Raw genomic sequence first — 20424 nt, 5'->3', positions numbered from 1 at the left:
GAAATGGACCTTCTTTCCAATGGCTCCTAAAGCAGTGAGTTGTGATAATTTTTTTTCTGTTTCTGTAGAGGGAGTAGGGCCAAATATGTGTTTGATCAGAGGTGCAGAAGTGCATATTACCACTGATTTCAGGGGAAAATAATTAGTTGTGTTTCACAACCTTTCTTCCTTCCTTGACAGGTACTTATTCCCTAGGTACTTGCTAGGATACAAACAATTAGTCCACAGAATTTCAAAAGATGCCAGATGTCCTTCAGAGTGTACAAACCTGTTTTGCAGGCTGTCACACATAGGAATTGTGTAAACTCAAACATTAAGTTTTTAACAGGGCTAGTAGTTTGTTTTTCCACTTTGGAACAGCTGGTACTCAAAACAAAAGTGGAATTATGATAATTTTACTGGCAAAATATCCACTGGAGTGTAAATGGTCCTGTTTGCTTGAGGTTTTAAAGCATTATAAAAGCTTTTTTTGTTTAAATCTCTTCTGCATCAAAATGTTTAGAATAAATATACCAGCTCTTCATTTAATAAATGCTAAAATTCTTTTCTTATTGAGAACCACCCATATAAATCCATTCTCATATCATGAATTACTTAAGTGATCAAGACTGCTTAGAAAAGAGGAGTCTGGCCCAGCTTAGGGTTAATATATGACGACTGACGGGCAAAGAAATTGTCCCCCCCCACAACTGTAGTTCTAACATCCTTGTGCTGCCTCTGAGCTCTTAGACCCTGTGCTGAGTCTGTCCAGCTCATTAAATTTAGTGACAGAACAATCCACTTTCTTTTTCCTCCTGGGCTACTCGGATGAATCAAATAAGAGGCTTTTGACAAATGCCAGGGCTGGTATAAAGTAAGAATGGGGAACAGGACTTATTTTTTGGTGAGAGCAAGTTATTAATACAATAAATTATCCCAAGGCAGCTTCACCACTAATTTGCAATCTGTGGTGAGTCAGTCCTTTAGCAGTGAAATGGAGGGCTCTGTTCATATGGTATTAGAAACAGTGGTCTGTACTTCGGTAGTAACTTCCACCCAAGCTCCCACAAGCACTTTGCAGCCTGGCAGGGACACCTATGAAATACCAATGCTTTAGCCATGTGAACTGAAGCAGAAGAAAAAGATGGATTTCACTAGAAGGCTCCAAACAGGTTAACAGCTTCAAGAAGTTACTTGCTCACTACCAACGGGTAAGTTTTTAAAATTCCATAAACTACCAACAGCCTTAAAATGGAAAGAGAGTTGTTTTAGGGCACTGAGTTATGGCTGAATTGGCTCAGTTTACCTTGACATCAAGTAACTTCCTGAGCTACTGCAACATGGGAAGAAACATTTTGGCTGAGACTGGGAGGAGCAGGAAAGGAATACAACTTCCCTTTCTGGTGTGGCAGCAAGCTGGGATTGGAATGACGCAGTGTGAGCCATACCCTGATCTTTAAAGGTATTCAAATATGTACAGTAGTTATGCACCTAAATGAGTAGCGTGATATTTATAATTGCTTTGAAGTCAGAAAGAGCCTTTCAAAACAAGGCCAAAGGAACAAGTTATTTAGTTAGGAGAAAGAAAAGACAGGAGGTAAGTTATTAGAAGTTTGACTAGGTGCCAGGAATTTATAAATTAATATTCTTAAACCCTGGTAAATTCTCTTTCCAGGTAGTCTGTGGAGATGTAGCTGAGAACTAGAGAATAGAAAACACAACTAAGTTTCAGCATGATGGATTCATTAAGAACCAAGCCTCTCCTAAGCTTTACTGGTGCTCGTGGAAGTGTAAGTGAATAAAGAGGCTTTTATATTTACACAAGACCATGTCTAATGCAAACTAAGATGTCTTGCCCTGGAAACATCTTTTTTCTGATTTGTTGTTCCAACACTGCTATTTAACAAATGCTCTTTCTGGCCTGTTCCTCTCCCTGTGCTGGGCATTGGCAGAACTGCAGTCCATGAATTCCATCACAGAAATGTATTTGAAGCTATTTCATTGGAAGAATTTAAAATAAAAGTCTTCTTTGGTTTTCCAAATGTAGTACCAGAGCATAAGCTCCATTTCACAGTCCAATCATAGAATTACTCCACATCTGCAAAGGAATTTAGAATTTGTCTCACATTTGATTGTGGGTTGGCAATGAGTACTTTGGAGCTGGATTCTTCTATTCTTTAATTTAGTTGAAGCCTTTTTTGATGACTCCTTTTGGAACAATTAAACAAATACTGCAGGCTGCTAAAAGGGCATAAAGTTAATTGGTTTTCCTTTAGATAGCACAAGAAATACATGGATTGCTACACCAGAATGCCAGTTTGTAATTTTCTGTGTCCATCTTCTCAGCTCTCAAATACCTCACATGTTCAGCTCATTATTTTTAAAAATAGTCATGTGTATACACAACCTTTATTCTCTTTGATTGGGTATTTCTAAAAAGAAAGACCAAAAGGTCTTTTTTTGCAAGTGCCATCCCTTTTTCCAGGTGACTCTAATTGGAAGCTTAGAGTTCTCAGCTGTGTGATCGATTGCTTACTTACTCTGTATTGTTTAGATCTCAGAGATCAGTAAGGTGAGTTCTTGTTGGATCTTTTCTCATGATGCCTCTCTTTGAATGCACAGTGCCTCCTCAGACAGAATTTCTTCTTTGGCTTTGATACCCTGAGACTCCAGACTGAAAAATAGGAGAGGGAGAGTAGTTTAGGTAAGTAGCTTTTCTGTCAAAACTGTTGTGTGTGTGGGTTTCTTGCTATCAAAGCTCAAAAGAAACAAAGATGGGGATTTAGGTGTGCACATTGTGAAGAACCTGTGCACAGTTTATAAACCTTATGACAGTTAAAATGTTGTGAAGAGCAGAGGGATGGCTTAATGTGGAAGGAATGTGCTGAACAAAGAACGCACATCCAAGGAAGGGAAGAATGAGATCACTTAAATGATGTAAACAGTGACTGAGCTAGGACTAGGAAGGTTAGAGACAGGAGGGAATCTATTTTGAAGAAAGGCAGAGATTGTGTGGTTTCAGAGATCTGAAAGCCAGGTGTAGGATTGGTGGGAGGAGGCATCATGTCAATCAAAATACTGAAGCAGCTGAAAAGAAATCTTGTGAAATACAATCCAGACCTCTGTTTTTCTGTTCTTATGCTTTCTTTTAGATTAGCAATATTTTGATTAGAAAATTAACCTTTTGCTTCCTCAGAAGCAGCATGGCCAGCAGGACCTGCGCAGTCACCGCCGCTGCTGAGGCCACACCTCGAGTGCTGTGTCCAGTTCTGGGCCCCTCATGACAAGAAGGACATTGAGGTGTTGGATCATGTCCAGCGAAAGGAACAGAGCTGGGGAAGGGGCTGGAGCACAAGTGTCATGAGGAATGGCTGAGTATTAACACACTGTTCACTCACACCCTTTCTGACTGCGGGGACTCCCTGACGTGGAGAAGCTCCGAGCTGCAGAGTTCGCTGCTGGATACCGTAATAACTTCAGCCACATCTCCTGCTTTATAAATATGACAAGAGTTTGTAACACTTAAGTTTTATATGGAAAGTTTTACATGCTGGCTGTCTCAAGGGAGGGGGGAAATAGAAAACTGGTTCCACGTGGGATTTTCATGTGCTTCCTTTTCACCTTCTTAATTCTCTGGAATTCCAGTTGAGGGAGCATGTTGTCCATTAGAGATCCCTTAAGATTTTAGTTTCAGTAATTACTAAAGCAGAATGGCATTATTGTTAGGAAGGAAGAATAATAGCTTCATGGGATTTTTAAAGCTGTTCTTCTATGGCTAGTTAACATGTTAACATTGTTGCAGAAAATAATTGCTTCATTATGGAATTGTGAGAATGAAATAGTGAGCTTGTTTCCAAATAGGCTCAATTACTCTAGAAGTATTCTGTGCCAGTATTCTTATTCCAGAGACAGCAATTTTCATGGGGAATTATTCTGGAGTAGTGGTGGCTAAATCAATTACAATTTCCCTCCTGTCTTGAGAGACAGCACACATTGACACTGTGATGCTGTTCATGAGAATTTGAAAAAAGTGAATGTGCATTACTCAAACTTCTGATTAGCTAGAGAATTTGGCTAAAATTACCAGAACAAAAATTTATGTTAGACTTTAGTGTATGCCAAACACTTCACATAATTCATAATTGTTCCTGCACATTTATTTTTGTTGTAACTCCAATACTCCTGTTGGCATTATACCACTGAGGATTTTTAGTTTATTTTGTCCACCTGCAAAATCACTAAAATAGTAGCACGTAAGAGATTATTTTTCCAACACAAAATGTAAGTGCTTACATTAAGAAATAAATTATATTTACATTCTGCAAAAACTATTGTACCAACTTAAAAATGTCACTGGCATTCTAACAAGCATTGGCTTAATCCAAACTTGCTTGCACAATTCCTTTTTTATGCATTGTCCTTAGTAGTTACATAACTATTCTGGCACATGTGGAATGTCAGAAAAATGAAAAGGTATCTTCTTTGCCCCAAGGGTTTGGAGTCTATTAGGACTGCTTTCCTGGGCTGTGCACTTCCTCTGTTCCATAAGCTGGTTCCTAGCTAAGTCAGCTTTGAACACAGTGGGGGATACAGAAGCTGTCTGTGATTTAATTGACTGTGTTTATACTATTGTTATTTTAATCACTATTTTAAAGGAACATTTTCTCTTCTGTTGTTTTGCTCTTTAATCCATTTTGGAAATACTCAATGTAGCACCAGCAACATCACTCTTTTCAAAGCTGTGGTCTAATTAAAATGTGCTGAACCAAACAGGCAAAATCCACATTGTTCTTGTTTTTGCTCTGTGTGCAAATGACATTAAACAATATTTTGTCTAAGAGCAGCTTTGTTCTGTGCAGCTTGTAAAAGTTAATGAACATGATGAACCCTTTAATAGCTCCATTCTTTTATTTACTAGCAGTGTGTGCCCCATTCTTAGAACATTCTTAGATAAGCTGGGAGCTTATCTCCTCCCAGCCATACAGTTAAAGCATGCACTTCACAAAACATGGATTTCTGAAAGTAACTGTTTCAGAAAGCTTTAACACTGTTTTAGGAGACGACTGTCTGTAAGACTGCTTTTCCTTGAAGTGCAATAACTTTTGAGAAGAAAAAGTGGTGTTTTTTGGTATGCACATTGGTCTTACAGATTTTTAGGATTGTTGAGGTGAGGTGATTTATACGAGACTTTTTAAGGGGATATATTCTGTAAATGGCTTTAGAGAATTGGAGAGGATCAGAGCAAGCCTGTAGTATAAGATTTGACAGTGTAGGTCAGTTGCCTTAGTGAGTGGGAAAAAAAGAGCTGTGCCAGCACAAAACCATCAATGTAGAAGCAACTATACAACCAGAAGAATTCCTTTGTCAGCCCAGCTAATGTTGTTTGTGAAGGGAATGTTATAGTCCTAGCAGAAAACCCTCTTTCTCTTGGTAAGTGCTATGTAATTATGCCAGCAGAATTTCTGAAGTACAGTCAGGCAAAAAAGTTGGCACAAGCTTCAACAGAGAAACTCTGAAGCAGTGCCAGAACAAAACTTTGTTGTTTAAGTTATGTGTGGTAAACATATCTCAAGTTATTGTTCTGTGACAGATGAATTTCAATCTTTAATCATTGACATGATGATATTACTTACTTTGATTTTCCATCCAAGTCCTCATTTTATTATTTTTGCTTAGATACTCACAACAGCTTTTTTCAAATTAAATAGTGAAAGATAAAATTTTTCTTACCTTTTCCAGGTGACTGATTTCTGTCACATAATATCAATTTAACATGTCACAAATAACTGACAAGGATTTCTGGAAGTCTTTGGTTTCTCCAAATGTTTAACAAAACTAACAGTCAAATTTGGGTTCATGGCAGGAAATGCTCTGGCTGGATGTTCAGTGCTTGGTGTGCCTGTTTTCTATAAGAGTGACATGGAACTGGAGGTGTTCTGCTTCCATGGGAGAAGGCTGTAGGTCTAAAACGTTTGTGTGTGTTTGGGTACAACTCCAAAGCACCAGCTCCTGCTCTGTGCTGGGCTCTGTTCCCTTCACCTGTACCCCCTTCACCAGTAAAAATGACTTGATTTCTTGAAATCCTGTTCACCAATTTGATACCCTACTAGAACTGTCAGTGCTAAAACCATTCTTTTAAACAACAAACAGAAAATATAATTCATACTAGTCTTGATAAATTGTCCCCAGGTGTCTCTCCTGAGTCAGACAGAAACATTTTAGAAACAAATCTGAGAATTGGTTTTCCTTTTCTCTTTTTTCTTCCTGTTCTTTCTGCAGTTGATACTTCATTTCTTGCATTTTTTTTCCCATTGCTCTCTGTAAGGATGCCAACTCCAGCAGGCCAACTTAACTTGTCTGAATTATTCTTAGAGGATATCTTGGGGAGTTTTTGAATTTCAGTTACAGTAAGGTAATTGCAGAAATACTTCCCTGGCAATACTTTGTGATTTATGCTTAAATGGTTATTGTAGTTGATAAATCCTTTCTTATTTTATCCAACTATGCTAATTTCTGCCATCCTTTTGAAGCAAAATCAAATTAAAAGAAGAGAGCATTTATTAGCATCAACATGTAAATGTTTGGAAAGCCAGTGCAAGCTCTGTAAATTCCGTAACTGAACAAAAGCTGAAATGTAACTTTACTGGTAAGTAAGGCATATATTTATTATTCCCTAAAGGTAAATATGGCTGTAAGAGAACCATCATTCCATACTATCATCTCATTTTTTTTTCTGTTTGCATAGTCTACATATAACAAATCGATGTTCTGCTTAGAGGATTTAATGTATATTATACAAGGCAATGGAACAATTATTAACATAACATAGCTACAGTTTCTAAGTAACAATATCCTTAATATCACTTAATGAATTTATTCTTAATGCTTCTGGTTTTTGTTTCATTTGTTGGCTGAATCCAATATTATACTTTATAAACAGCTTATCATTTCAGGTATAAAGCATCTCATATTAAAACCAGTTGGTATAGCACACTTCTCCCAAAAAAGAGCTTAAAGGGTTGTTTGTTTGGTTTTTTTTTTTTAATATTAGCTCCTTGCTATCAAAATTACTCAAAAATGAAGGTTGCACAAGAACCTTGTTAAGCTAGAAAATGTCTTATTTACTCCTGGACCTAGATTTGAAATAACGTGTGCTTTAGATGTGTAGTGAGATCTATCAGGGGGATCTATTGCTTATCAAGATCAATTGATTACATGCTTGCTTTCATGCCCTTGAGGAGAGGAACTTCTGAATGTTACGATGTGCAGAAAACAAAGGCAGCAGACTGTGACAACCATAATTCCTCATTGTTTTCTGAACCATTTGTTGCCTGTGTTTTGTCATGGCATACATCACTGGCACTGTGTACAGCTAAGGGAAAAAGGCTGGCACTTGAATAGTGGCTGCTTAAAGGAATGACACAGTAGAGACCCTTTACTGTCATTGCTCCGCAGTTTCCAATGTGTGAAAAATGTATTGCTTCATTATCAATGATTTGTGGTTTGGGGCACAGCTGTCAAAAAATCAGTTTATCCTTAAAGGCTGTAAGCTTTGGGAAATAGTAGTCCAACTGTAGAGGGAAAATTACTGCTGTAAGAGACAGCATCATTCTCCAGAGCTCTGATGAAATGAGCTGTATTGTGCTTTTTACTTGGGGGGAAGTTTCCTAGAGTTTGACTGAAAGTATGAGACTACTTTGTATTTACTTTGTGTCTTACAAGAAATATGTTTGAACTGTAACCAGCCATACAGGAAAACTTTCTGGCCAACTGAGAGAGAAAGCATTTCTTCCACAATATCTTGTTATCCTATATATACAATCTCCCATAATTAGGCATAAATTAATTTCTACTGTACTTACAGTTTGACAGGACTTTTCAAATTAAGACATTGGTGCATTAGTTCACCAAATGTGGATTTCTCTGGTGGACTTAGTTGCATGTTGCCAGTAGATGATCAGCTGTTTATATATAATTTTTTTTTCCGTGTTGTTTCTGGCCTTTTTTTCCAGGGCCTAGGATATAAAACTCCATGAACTGACTCAATTAATGAATTAAAGCTGCTTGCCATGTGGTCAGGTAAGCCCTCCAGCCCTTCCTCACATTTCAGAGTACATAGAGTGAAGAGCAGGACTATCCCTTTCACTAACACCAAGACATTTAATCAGCTTATTTGTATGTAATCTATCCACATCTTTAGTGACCTCCAGACATAGGCACATTTTGTTAATTCTTTCCTTGCTTTTAGATCAACATTTCTCTTGCGAAGCCCCTTTACAGTTTTTATGAACAGTACCAATATCATATCAAGTAGATATCAGTTGTAGGATACATCACAGCAACACGCAGAGCAGGACTGCATAACAAAGTCCAACAAAGACAAATGTAAGGTGTTGCACCCCTGCAAATGTAATCCAGAAGTGCAGCAAAGCCTGGGAAATTTCACCAAAGTCAGTGGATAAAAGCTTAAAGAATTGGATCAGCTTGTCTATCCTGAAATTCACTTACTGTACCTGTGGATACCATGAAGAGTACCTTCATGAGTATCTGCTTTCTTGCGATCACTGTTGAGAATGTGAGTGTCCTCTCCATGACTGAAAAGGCTAAACAGGATCTTAAAAGCAAAACCTGAAATTACTCTGTGCATAAAGTACCAAATGGTGCTTCATCAGAAACATGGATGATACTGCAGCCATAACTGAGGTTTCTCCCCCCAGACTGTGATTGTATGGAGCAAGGCAGAACCAGTTTTATGACTTCAGCACCAGCACTGACTTCCTAGTGAAAGTTTTGGCATAAACCACAGTCTCTACCCTTATTTTCTTTTGTCACACCTAAATCAGATTTCATCAATTCCTATTTATCCAGTAATCTTGAAGAGGGAGAAAAGCCTGTAATAGAAAGCCTTGAGCTGTGCAAGGCCATAGAAACAAGTGCAGAAGCCACAATAAGCATTTCCATCTGATAGAGATTAGACTACAGATCTGTTAGACTGCTCCACTAAAAACAGTTTGTGTATTCCCACGTGGTGTATTTTGTGGGAAAATAAGTCTCATAGTAATGTGGTTTGAAATTACAACTCCTTATACAATGTTTTCCTTTTATATTTCTGTAGTCAAAAAGGCAATTAACTTAAATATGATAGAGAGCCTGTAATTCTGATCCGTCTGTGGCAGTGATACTGGATAGAGGCAGTTATTGCTACTTGCTAGAAACCATTAGCTAATTTTGTATTGAAAATAAATTCTATTAGAATAAAACATCAAGATACAACTTAGCTGTGTAAACTACTTTGATTGTGATGGTCTGTAGTCAGAGGCTAATTCAGAATTGAGACGCAATCACCATGAAAAAAAACCCCAGTTTTAGAGACAAGAACAATTATTATGAAGTCCTGTTTGGAGACCTTTCTTCTCTGCAGTTTGTAGTATTTAGCACCTGCTGTAGAAACACCTTCTATAAATAACCATTTTCTGTTTCAGACAAAATTTACATTGAAAACTATCTTGGTGCAGCTGCTCAGTTTTTCTAAAATTGTGAATCGCCAAAAAAGGAACAGTAATTCCTTGGGGACCTCAGAGTTAAATCCATTTTCTGTAACATGATCCCATGTAGTGGAGCTGTGATGGAAGTCCATTATTACTGCTAGCTGTTCTTAGAGTTGCTCAAACTGAGAACTGAGAAGTCTTTTGTACATGATCCTCGCTCTTTTACAATTTCTGTGGCTTTGTAGTTCCATAATTACTGCCCCTGATGGCACAGTGCCCCAAAAATGAATACTTTGATAATTTGCTGCTCTCTTGTACTCCTTGTCACCTCCGGTGTTCCAGTGCACCACCGCCCTCCTGTGAAAACTACTGTGAGAAGAGTAAGTAGATTTCTGCAATACTCCGTGGCTGTGCTGGGCATCTTCTTGTTGTATTTTACATTCAGGTTTGATGTGTTGGACATGTTTACTGTACATTAGTTATTGTTTATGATTAATGTAATGCATCTCTTTTATTTCATAAGGTACCGATTCAAGTGGAATTCTTTGGATTTGTTTGGGCATAGGGTTGATTTTAATATTCACTCTGTTTACCTTAATGGTCTTGTTTAAATGGAAGCACCTAAAGCAACTAAAAGCAAAACTGGAAAACACAGGTGAATAAATTCTTCGTCAAATAATTTTAGATCATTGTACATTTTAGCTACTCTTAACATGTAAAAACATTGTATATATCCCAGATTCTCATGACTGTCTTTGTTGGATTGTTTGGTATTCCTCAAATAGTCTCCATGAAATTATCATAGTTATTAGGGAATAAATATCCAGAGGTTGACTTGCTGCAAAAGCAGCAATTTCTCTTTGTTGATTCTGGATCCCGTGAGGATTTTGTTGTTGTATATTCATACCTGGCTTACTTGCTGCTGTTTGAGAAATCATTTATGAAAACTTAAAAGCAAAAAACTTCATAATGGTTTCACCCTCACTGAATGCAAAAGGAATTGTTCCCAGGCAGAGGATACACATTCAATATTAGCTTTTCATTTTATAAGACTTTAAATGATTTTATTTACTATTGTAGTCTGTGAGAAGCATATGTGGTATATTTTGCGAAGGTGAAAAAAGGTTTTTTTCTGTTTCACAAATACTATATTTGTGAGTTTTCAGACAATAAATAATAACTGATTAGAAAACGTGTTGAATTATTTCAATACTTATTCTGAACTAGAGGGTTGTATTGTCATTGAACAAAAGATTATCATATGTAGCTACATCTTAAAACATTCACTATACCTTAAAATTTTCCAAGGTTAGAACATAGTTGGACCATAATGAAATCTGGATCTTTAATAGCTCTTTGTCTAGTATAGCATGATGTATGTACTAAATTAACTTCTGTATATTTACAGACTCCTCTGTGGAGCTGAATAATATTCTCAAGGCTAATACTGAAAGCAGTGTGAATACAGAAGAAATTAGACACAAACTTCCAAGTGAAACATTAATGTATTCAGTGGAAGAATGCACTTGCAGTGACTGTGGCTTGGTAAAACCTCAGACTGGCTGTGAAACTTCATTTCCATTACCAGCTACTGAAGAACGAGCTACTGTTCTAGTTACCACCAAATCTTTTGATTATTACAACTATGTTCTGGGTGTTGGATGACTGGGAGAGAAGTGTATTTCTACTGAGTAATAATAAATGAGTTATTCCAGTACAGCTGTAAACCTTAATACTTGTAGTCAGTGGAGACGGTAGTACACCATCCTTAGAGATCTCCCATTGTGCTTGCATTAATATTGTCATACTACTTCTAATTCTAGTATTTCATTAGTCAACTATTTCTACAGTATTCTCAGGCATTCAACTAGTTATTGGAATTTTTAGTTTCAGAAAGTCCTTACAAGGACAGCCTTTTCTGCCTTTAGGGATTGTACCTACTTACAGCAGATATATATTAAATAAACAAGTTTGCAAATATGTATGTTTATGTTAGATCTTGTGCCCACAATTACTTGATGGTAGACAAGGACTGTTCCAAGAGGCAAAAATGAAGATCTACAGTACATCCACAGTCTTGAAAAGAGAATTTCAACACCTGAAATAGGAATGTTCTAAAGATGGATACCTTGTAGAGTATGGAGGCCCCTGGGTTCAGAAGGCATCACTCACTGGGTCACCCTAAGGGAGGCTGTGGTGCTGGGGAGCACAGGTCATAGAATCACAGAATGTCCTGAGTCAGAAGGGACCCACAAGGGTCACTGAAGTCCAGCTCCTGGCCTTCACTGCAATCCCTGCAATACCATGTACTTCCTGGTGGTACAGGCTTTCCTTTCAGTGCCAAGTGTTTTCAGACTGAGATTTATTTATCTTTTACTAATTTCTTTTACTTACCCTTGTTACATTTGCAAGGATGGGTGATTAGTCATGCTAGACTACTCTGTGGCCTAAAATTAGGAATATATTTCTGTCACCTTGCCTTCCAAGCATTAATGTTACTTTCCTAATATTAGGCCACAGTTTTATTCCTGGAAAACAGCGCAACAGAAGCAATAACCACACCAGCAAACACAACAATAATCATCTTTATGTGTAGCTAACGTTCTACTTCAGGTTCCTGCATGAATGACAAATGGAAATATTTAATTGCACGAAATCTACGAATGACCTGCTGCAGCATCTTTAGGAGGCCCACACAGTTTGGGGCGAGCTGGGAGTTAGGTGCTCTGTGTGGTTTTGGCCACACAGGGCCAACACCTCTCAAACACGCCTAGAAACTGATGAAATTTGTTATTACCATCACTTTGTTTTTTGTTTTTATTTAACGACCCTTTCCGAGCTTCCACCCTGCACGGCACATGCGGCAGCAGAGGACACTTTATCTCACTTGTCTCACCCTTCCTTTCGCGGTGTCGCGTTCCTGCCCCGCAGGATGCCTCTGCCCGGGCGGGGCCGGGCGGCTCCGGGGCCGGGGAGCGCTGAGGGCGCGGAGCCGCGCTGAGGAGCCCCGGGCCGGGAAGCGCACCGCGGCGCTCCTGGGGCCGTGTTTACCTTCCGGGGCGCCGGGCGGGTTCCGGGGCGGGCGGTGGCTGCCGGCCCGGCCGTGGCTGTGCGGAAGAGCGGCGGCTCCGGCGGACGGAGCCCCGCGGGCACCATGAGCGGTGAGTGCGGCCGGGCCGGCCCCTCCGCCCCGGGCCCGCCGGGCGCTGTGGGGGCTGGCGCGGGCAGAGCGTGCCCGGGGGGCCCGGGCGGGAGTGACGCTGCCCTCGTTCTCCCCTCGCTGCTCCCTGGTGCCGTGCTGAGGCACGGGACACTTGGGTCTCTTATCGCCACATCCCGTTCCTCGTTCCGGCTCCCCTAGTTCCCCCGAAGTGGTGTTTTACCCCGTTTTAAATCCTAAATCCTGCCCTTGAGGGTGACGCTAGCTCACAGGACAAGTGATGCTGGGCTCGGGCATCTGTGTTGCCTCAGCTGTGCAAAATCATAGGAAATATTCGTGAGGAAATAAATGACCAAGAGAAAATAGGAGTTAAAAAATTAAAAATATGAATTCAGGAGCATGCAGTCGGTGGGAGAGGTGAGAACCACGGCTTGTGGAAAAAGGGCCCCTGTTGCTGTGTCCCTAGCTGGGTCCCGGTGAGGACGTGTCTGGATGCGGTAATTTCTGTGGTAGAGGAGAGCGGTGCGGGGGCTGTGCTAAATCTTGAGAGTAAATGAGTGCTAAATCGCGAGCTTTCTGAGGTTTTGTAAAGGAAATACTTGAAGCTTTGTATGCGATTTATGACCCATAAACTACCGGACTGGAGGAAACAGATCCACTTGAATGGGCAAGCATGGAGAGTTATTTGTTAGGATAGAGATGAAAATTCTAACAGACTTTTCTCGTAGAAGTAAAGGATAAGTGGTATTTGTTTGATATGTATTAAAACACATCGGCAAGGATTTGTTTGAGGCTTTTTGAGAAGGAAGGTGCTTTAGTAAAAACTATGATGTGTCTCTTTGTACATGTTCAGCAGTGGAAGTTGCAGACAACACTCTGCAGCAGAGGATTGGATCACGTATTGATCTCCCAACCTGATCTAACACACGGTGATCTTTGTTGCCAAAGGCAGTAATAAAAAATGAGGAATTAACTGGACAAACTAAATGCTACATGTTTTGTGGGGAGCAGACATTTCTGAAAGTGAACTGAAAAATAAGACCACTTCACTTGTATTTTTCTCTGTTTTATTCTCACCTTTACGGTAGGAAGAAAATAGAAGATTTTTGTGGAAGAGATGAGGCAAAAAAAAAGATTATAATGGGGAAACTGCTTGTGAAAAATGCAAGTAACAGTGAAATCTTTCAAAGCATGGGAAAAGAAAGTTTCTCAAATGTTTCAGATCTTGACATAATGTAAACTAAATCCTAATTACAAAATTTATAAGAGTCATCATTTTCATAAGGAAAACCTCAGCCCTTCAAATTCAATCTGGGAATAGCCTTGTGCAAATTTATGCAAATTAGAGCCTTAATCTTCCTAGGAGACTAATCTTTGAGAGCTCTATTTGGATTCTGTGACTCAGAAGGCAAGGTAACACCTCCTGTGGCCTAAAGCTTCATGGTGTAGTTATTTTTGTTACCTTTAATATTTTTTTTTAAGACAATGAAGAGATACATGTTTATGAGAAAAGAAACATTTAATTACTTAAAATACAGCCTAGGGTGACATTAACAGTAGTGGTTCACTTGCATAGTAACCACTCATATATAGCCCCTGCCAAGAATGATAAGGTTTTTCCAACAATTTCAATTAGACAGCAAGATAACAAAAAAAACCCCTAATGTTGCACTTTGACAAACAGTACTGTTACACAATGCTGTACAGTGTTTTTCTAGAATAAGTCAAACTGATCAGAACAGAGAAATATCTATCATTATCATGCTTGTTTCAGATAAAGGAGATGGCTGATCTTAACATCTCATCAGTTTTAACCATATCCTTCTTTTATTGCCTGTAACAGCACTGCCTGTACTTCTATGCCCAGTTGTAGGCCTTTTAACTAACAGAGGTGTTCCTAAAATATAGATGGAAGCACTTCTTAATGGCTATAATTATGGTTAATGTTTGTTTTCTTTAGCTACAGTGTATTTCTAGTGGATGTGAAGGTAAATTCCTGTTGATGTAAGACTCACATTAATATTACTAATGCTGCTTACTAATTACATACTCATATTTTATTCTACAGTGCTGAGTAGGCTAAACTTTAAAGGCAAATAATACAAGGATACAAGATTTATGTGCTTGTCAAGAATTGGGGGTGTTGTCATTTGTTTAATGACAGTTTCAGAAAACTTAAAAGTGCAACTTGTGGTGGGGGAAATAAGCAGTAGAATCATAATAATGTAGTATAAGGTAGGATTTCAATTAGGTCCGTGTTTTATTTTAAACTTGTGCCATCAGAACCTGCATTAGAGCAAGCAAAAGGGCTTGCAATCTGAAATGTTGCATTTAGGACATAAATGCAAGTTATATAAGAGCAATATGAGATTTATTTATTTTACTTATATACTACATGTGGTGCTGAAGAGGGCTTTACCTAGTAAGACGTGGATGAAAATCCTGCTTGCCTTTACTTATATGCCAGTTTGCTGCTGCTGTAGGTGTGGATGTTTGTGTCAGAGTATGGAGAGAAGTTTGTTTTAAAAATAGGAAAGCATGACCTTGAACTACAGAAAATGAAGAGGGTCACAGAGGCAGGTGCAGCACCTGAGCCTATTTTAAACCCTTTTTGACTGAGTAGATGTTGGTGGTAGGAGTCTCTTGAAGTTTCTTAGTTTTTCAACCTCATACTTATGTTTTCATAATTATTTTTAGAGTCTTGTATGAACTTCCTTTTTTATTGCAATAGTCTAAATACAGCCTTTTTCTGAGTAATGCTGGTTTTATGCATTCTGTTTTGTATTTTTATGTGTGTTGCTGCAGTTTTTACTGCTATTCTGAATTCAGGAGACGGGTATTTTAGTCAGTTTGTAATAACACTGTTAGTCTTTAAATCAGCTGGAGTTGATCACACTTAATTGGTGCTCTTGTCTGAAAATATGCCTTTTTTTTTTTTTCTGAAGACTTAGTTTAGAAAATGAAAATGTGAAAGAGCTAAATCTTCAGTAGAGTTAGTAGAGATTTATTTTTACCTTCCACCTACTGGAAACAAAGCCATCACTAAGTAGTACCATATTTTATTGGCTTGTTACAAAGAAAAATATACCCTCAGCATGAAAAGAGACACAACTTAATCTTTGAATTTTTTTTAAAAAATTAGACTTTGTGAGTATTCTTTTCCTTCTACCTTGTAAAATTTCTGTTAAGCAACAGCAGTAGAAGAATTTAGGATTTGCATTGAAGAGAAAGCTCAGCTAAGCCCTCAGTAGACACATTATGTGGCCTTACAGCCCTTTTAGTGGTGAGAGTGATCTGAACTGCTTCAGGAATTATTGCTTGTAATCTCCTGCAGTCACAATTGTTAGTGCAAATTTACAAGTAAAATAAAGAGAAAATACACATTGCACTCAGTCTGTGTAAAGTTAAGGCTGTTTGGTATCACATGCTTTAATGGTTTAGAACATTAATTAGTGTAGTGAACATCAGTAGGTATTCTGTATATATGCATTTTTTTATATTGATCATAGTTTGGAATCTAGTTGCAAACCATTTCTGTTACCAAATAGATACAAAGAGTCCAAAGAGATGTGAATTTAAAAACTAACATGTATTGCATTTGGAAGACAAACTTGGCCCACCTACTAATATTTTCATTTGATAGATGTTTTTCTGGTCATGAAATTATTAATGGCGTACATTTGTTCTGATGTTGTCTCAGGCTGTTAATATAAAGAGAAATATTGTGTTATGCCTCTTCTTGCAGGTATGTGGGTAGTGTAAGACTGTAAGAGTAATGAGTTTTGAAAAAACAGAGAAAATCTGCAGAGTTGTGTATATTCAGTGCTACTGAACATGAGAGGTTGCTCTAAAAGTTGGGATTGTTTTCCTTATTTTATGGTGATGTGATTTATTATAAAGCAAATGGATACAAAGGCATGTATACATCTCCATTATGGCAATGTATGCATGGTAAGAACATTGAATATTGTTTAATAAATTGTAATCTCTGAAGGAGCACAAAGTGGAATGGTAGGGATTATATGAATTTAGCCTTATCTTCACAGTGGCATAACTGGCATAGCTGTTAGGACGTTAAAACCCATTTGGAGTGGGTTTTGTTCCTGGAGTCCTGGGCTGGCACTGAACATTGTTTGTGTGCACTGGAGTGCTTGAGTAACAGCCCCAGACCTCACACATCACATGTCTGCACAGTTTGAGTCAGAGTTCAAAATGGGAAGAACAAATTCTTGAAAATGCCCTGTAATCAGCAAAATCAGCATTGAGAAGCTTAGTTAGCAGCTATGTTTGCATGTTTTCCCTGTTGTTTTCATTATTCTGACATACTGTGGGGGTTTTCTTCTGTTTAATGAATATATGAAACTATATGGAATATGAATTCTATTAATATATTTATATATTAATATGAATATATAAAATACATTATATCAGTATAATGTATATTTATATACTCATATTTAAATACATATGAGTATATGTATTTAAAGGCAGAATCATTTGAACAAATTCTGTTGTTTCCTGCTGGTTTAAAAGCAAACTGTTTTGAATGGGATTATGAAGATAGGAAATTCTGGGATTTGGACCTCCCATTGTTGGATAGCAAGAGGAAGCATATATCTTTGATGTCATCTCTCTTTGCTAGTGTGTGGTGTTTGATTTTCAGTGTTGGGAGGAATTTGCTCATGCAGAGTTTGGGTAATTGGCTTTCAGTCCATATGTACATTAGTTGTATGCTCTTTGAAAGAGAAAGGAGAATAGAATGACTTAAACTCCAGAGAGGTCACAGAGGTTTCTGGTGGATGTCTTGAACTTAAGCTGAGATTAAAGAAATTACAGAGGCAATGTAGGTTATCTAAAAGAATAAATTTTACCATATTCATGGGAGTTTATAAAGGATATTCCAACAAGCAAAGTATTGTTATTGTTGAAATAGCTTGAGAAGTTAAAGGTTGTCTTGCATAGCTCCTTATATAGTAAGGAAATAGATTTTATAGGTGTTAATCAGAGGAACTATGCTGTAGTTGAATTTTAAGGTATTTACTGTAACAGTTGCTGTCTGTTCACCTGACTTAAAGCTCTTTCTGCAGTAAGGTTTGACAGTAAGAAGAAGAAGATACTCCTGGTGTCTCATTCTTATTTTCCATTATTTTCTAGTGCTGTGATGCTGTACTACACTGATAGTTGTGCTAAGAAGCTCAGGGCAAGCTGTGATCAGCTTGACTAATTATTCTGTATTCGGTACTGGTGAAATATATCTTCAAAATGGTACTAAAATAAGAATCAAGATGATATTTGAAACAGTATTGCTGCCTGTTAGAGAAAGGCTACTTGAAGCCTCAAAGCATAGTTTATACTGCATCATTTTACTTAGAGAAAATACATTAGTTAATTTAGTGGAATAATTGGCATGGGAAGAAAGTTTTCAGGACCCAAAAGAAAGATGTTTGTGTTGGCCCAAATGTGTTTTAAAAAACAATTTATTTTAAAATGATATGATTTTGTTGGATTTCAGGTTCACAGACCAACGACAGTAAAAGGCAATTTCTTCTAGAACGGCTACTAGATGCAGTTAAACAGGTGAGAAATCCAACAGACATTTCTGCAGTGGCTTACTCAGGGTTGTCACTACTAGCAGGGACTGTCTTTGCTTTCTCTTTAACAAAGAGAAGGAAAAAGAAGAAAAGGAAACAAAGAAGAAATCGTGGCTTTCATAGTACAACTGAGTTTTTGTCTGCTAGCAAACAACTACTGTGCAGTATTTATTTAAAATTCTGGTTCTGGACAGGTTATATTTGTAATAGATCTGTTTTAAATATATGTAATACTATACAATATATATTAGGAATATATGTTCTTGTAATCCTGATATGACTAAACTAAATTGCAGTATACTGCAAAGTCTAACTTAGTTAATGTTTTAGAGTAGCATCTTCTTTTCTTTGCACTAGATTGTTAGTGAATGGTTAAAATACATGTAAAGATGTGAGTTATACATATATGTCTATATTTGTGTTAATGTGAATTTCAGCAAGTAGAATTTCATAGACTGAAGTCAATTTGGGAGAGCTTGGGAGGCAGAAGAATTCCTCAGAAGTAAGCCAGTGAAATGCTTTTTGAAGAGTGGCTCTGTAATTGTAGCACTGAGCTGGGTGGGAGCAATGTTTGGTTTTGTGGGTGCACATTTGAAACTCAAAAGTAGTAATTTCCACTCAGTTTTCAATTTACTGAAGGACCTGCAGGTGTGTTGCTCTGGCTAGCGAGGATCTATTTGAACTGGGAGAGCAGCCCATTAGTGTAACATGATGCTCTAGAGCACTTCTTGGATGCAGGCTGTATTTTGCAATGCTCTATTTTGTGCTGCTTCCTTTTTTGATATGAATTTGTTTCGTATGTAGAAATAGTTCCGAAAACTGAATTTATTTAGTGTAACAAAATTTCTTAAATTTTCTTAAAATTTCTTAAAATCTGTGTTTTGCAGTGTCAAATACGATTTGGAGGAAGAAAAGAAATTGCTTCAGACTCAGATAGCAGGTAAAATAGTCTAAGAATAACATGCTTAGATTTTGCATCATGACATAAAACATATGGCACAAAATATTTTCATGCTCAAAAAGTTACATTGCATGAAAGGTAGGTGATCTGAAGCTGAAATAACATAATTAACAACCCCTCTAGCAGGTGAGGGTGATTTCTCAAATTGATTGCCAATTCTTCTGAATGTAACCTGAGCCTCAGCTTTCAATCATTATGCTGAGACTGTGGATATAAGTAGATTATACTGCTGGCAAATAATGAGATTACTGCATAGGAGGGATCTTTCACTGCTTATAATGGTTCACTTTACATTTCCTATTCAGAGCTCTGGAATAAAGTTGCTGTAAAAAAATCAACATAGTTGATTTTCACCATGGTTTTTTCATAGTTCCTTTTACATGAGTTCCATTAAAAATTCTGTTGCAGAGTGACGTGTTTGTGTGCTCAGTTTGAAGCTGTGTTCCAGCATGGCCTGAGGAGGAGCCGGGGATTAGCACTGACAGCAGCAGCAATCAAACAGGCAGCAGGTTTCTCCAGCAAAACTGAAACAGGTAAGTTGCTAATTATAGCTATCCTGTTTTAATTAGTTCTTATGTTCAGTCAAGTGATTTAATTTCTAAAAGAAGTTTTAAGCATTGCACCAAACTGCAGATTGTTGGTAGGATACTTTACACCTGATGTGTTGTAGAAGTAGCAGTGAAAATGACTGTTGCTTCTCAGTCTAGCTGAACTTGCATTCCATGTTTCGCTGGAAATGTTGTGGTTAGGAAATCTGCGCTTCCCACTGTTGCATCATGTATAGTGGCAAATTTTTTTTGAATTCTGGCAGGGATCAGGGTTGTGTAATTGAGCTGTTAAGTTTTTAAAACCAGTTTTTCATTCTTGACATTGTCTTACGCAGTTCTTTAAATGCCATATTCTATCCAGGTCAGATATGTTTACCTTCTAATTATTGATGTAATTTTAGAAAGAAAAATTATATTGCTTGTATTGGTTGGTTTTTATTGCTTTCTCCACATTGAAAGAGAAGATTCCTTTATTTTTCTCTTCACCATGATGTTTCTCTTTTCTTTAATCAGAACTATATTAAGATACTGATCAGTTTTAATCAATATTTGAGAAAAGCACACAGAAAGTGTTTTAATGGAAAGAGATATTTTTGCTGTTTAAATGGAACACTTCTGTTTTCTAAAGTAACGTGAATTTGTTATTTGCATGTCTGCAAATTCTGGAGCTACCTGTTCCTTTGGACCTGCCTTCCAA

General features: G+C 37.8%; 2 protein-coding genes across 2 annotated transcripts in view; both read left to right on the top strand.

Annotated features, from left to right (window-relative positions):
* The first annotated feature begins 6517 nt into the window (after positions 1–6517).
* On the top strand, positions 6518–11372 carry TNFRSF17 (TNF receptor superfamily member 17). The gene is made up of 4 exons (XM_053991740.1): positions 6518–6625; positions 7992–8058; positions 9991–10122; positions 10876–11372. Exons 2-4 carry the CDS (start codon positions 8049–8051, stop codon positions 11130–11132), a joined length of 399 nt encoding a protein of 132 aa, XP_053847715.1. The 5' UTR covers positions 6518–6625; positions 7992–8048; the 3' UTR covers positions 11133–11372.
* Positions 11373–12575: 1203 nt separating this feature from the next.
* The window catches only part of SNX29 (sorting nexin 29), a 101856-nt gene continuing 94007 nt past the window's right edge, over positions 12576–20424 (top strand). Inside the window, exons 1-4 of the mRNA XM_053991739.1 lie at positions 12576–12628; positions 18140–18204; positions 19106–19158; positions 19588–19712. Of these exons, the coding sequence (XP_053847714.1) occupies positions 12622–12628; positions 18140–18204; positions 19106–19158; positions 19588–19712 (250 nt within the window). The 5' untranslated portion in view covers positions 12576–12621. The remainder of the gene's footprint in view (positions 12629–18139; positions 18205–19105; positions 19159–19587; positions 19713–20424) is intronic.

The sequence above is a fragment of the Vidua macroura genome, chromosome 16 (assembly GCF_024509145.1).
Source record: "Vidua macroura isolate BioBank_ID:100142 chromosome 16, ASM2450914v1, whole genome shotgun sequence".
Lineage (NCBI taxonomy): Eukaryota > Metazoa > Chordata > Aves > Passeriformes > Viduidae > Vidua > Vidua macroura.
The sequence above is the reverse complement of the archived record's forward strand: the minus strand, read 5'-3'. Positions and strand labels throughout refer to the sequence as shown.

Excerpts from the sequence above, each read along its gene's own strand:
- TNFRSF17 (XM_053991740.1), top strand. Across the intron at positions 10,123-10,875 it reads AGCAAAACTGGAAAACACAG|ACTCCTCTGTGGAGCTGAAT; the intron begins GTGAATAAATTC and ends GTATATTTACAG.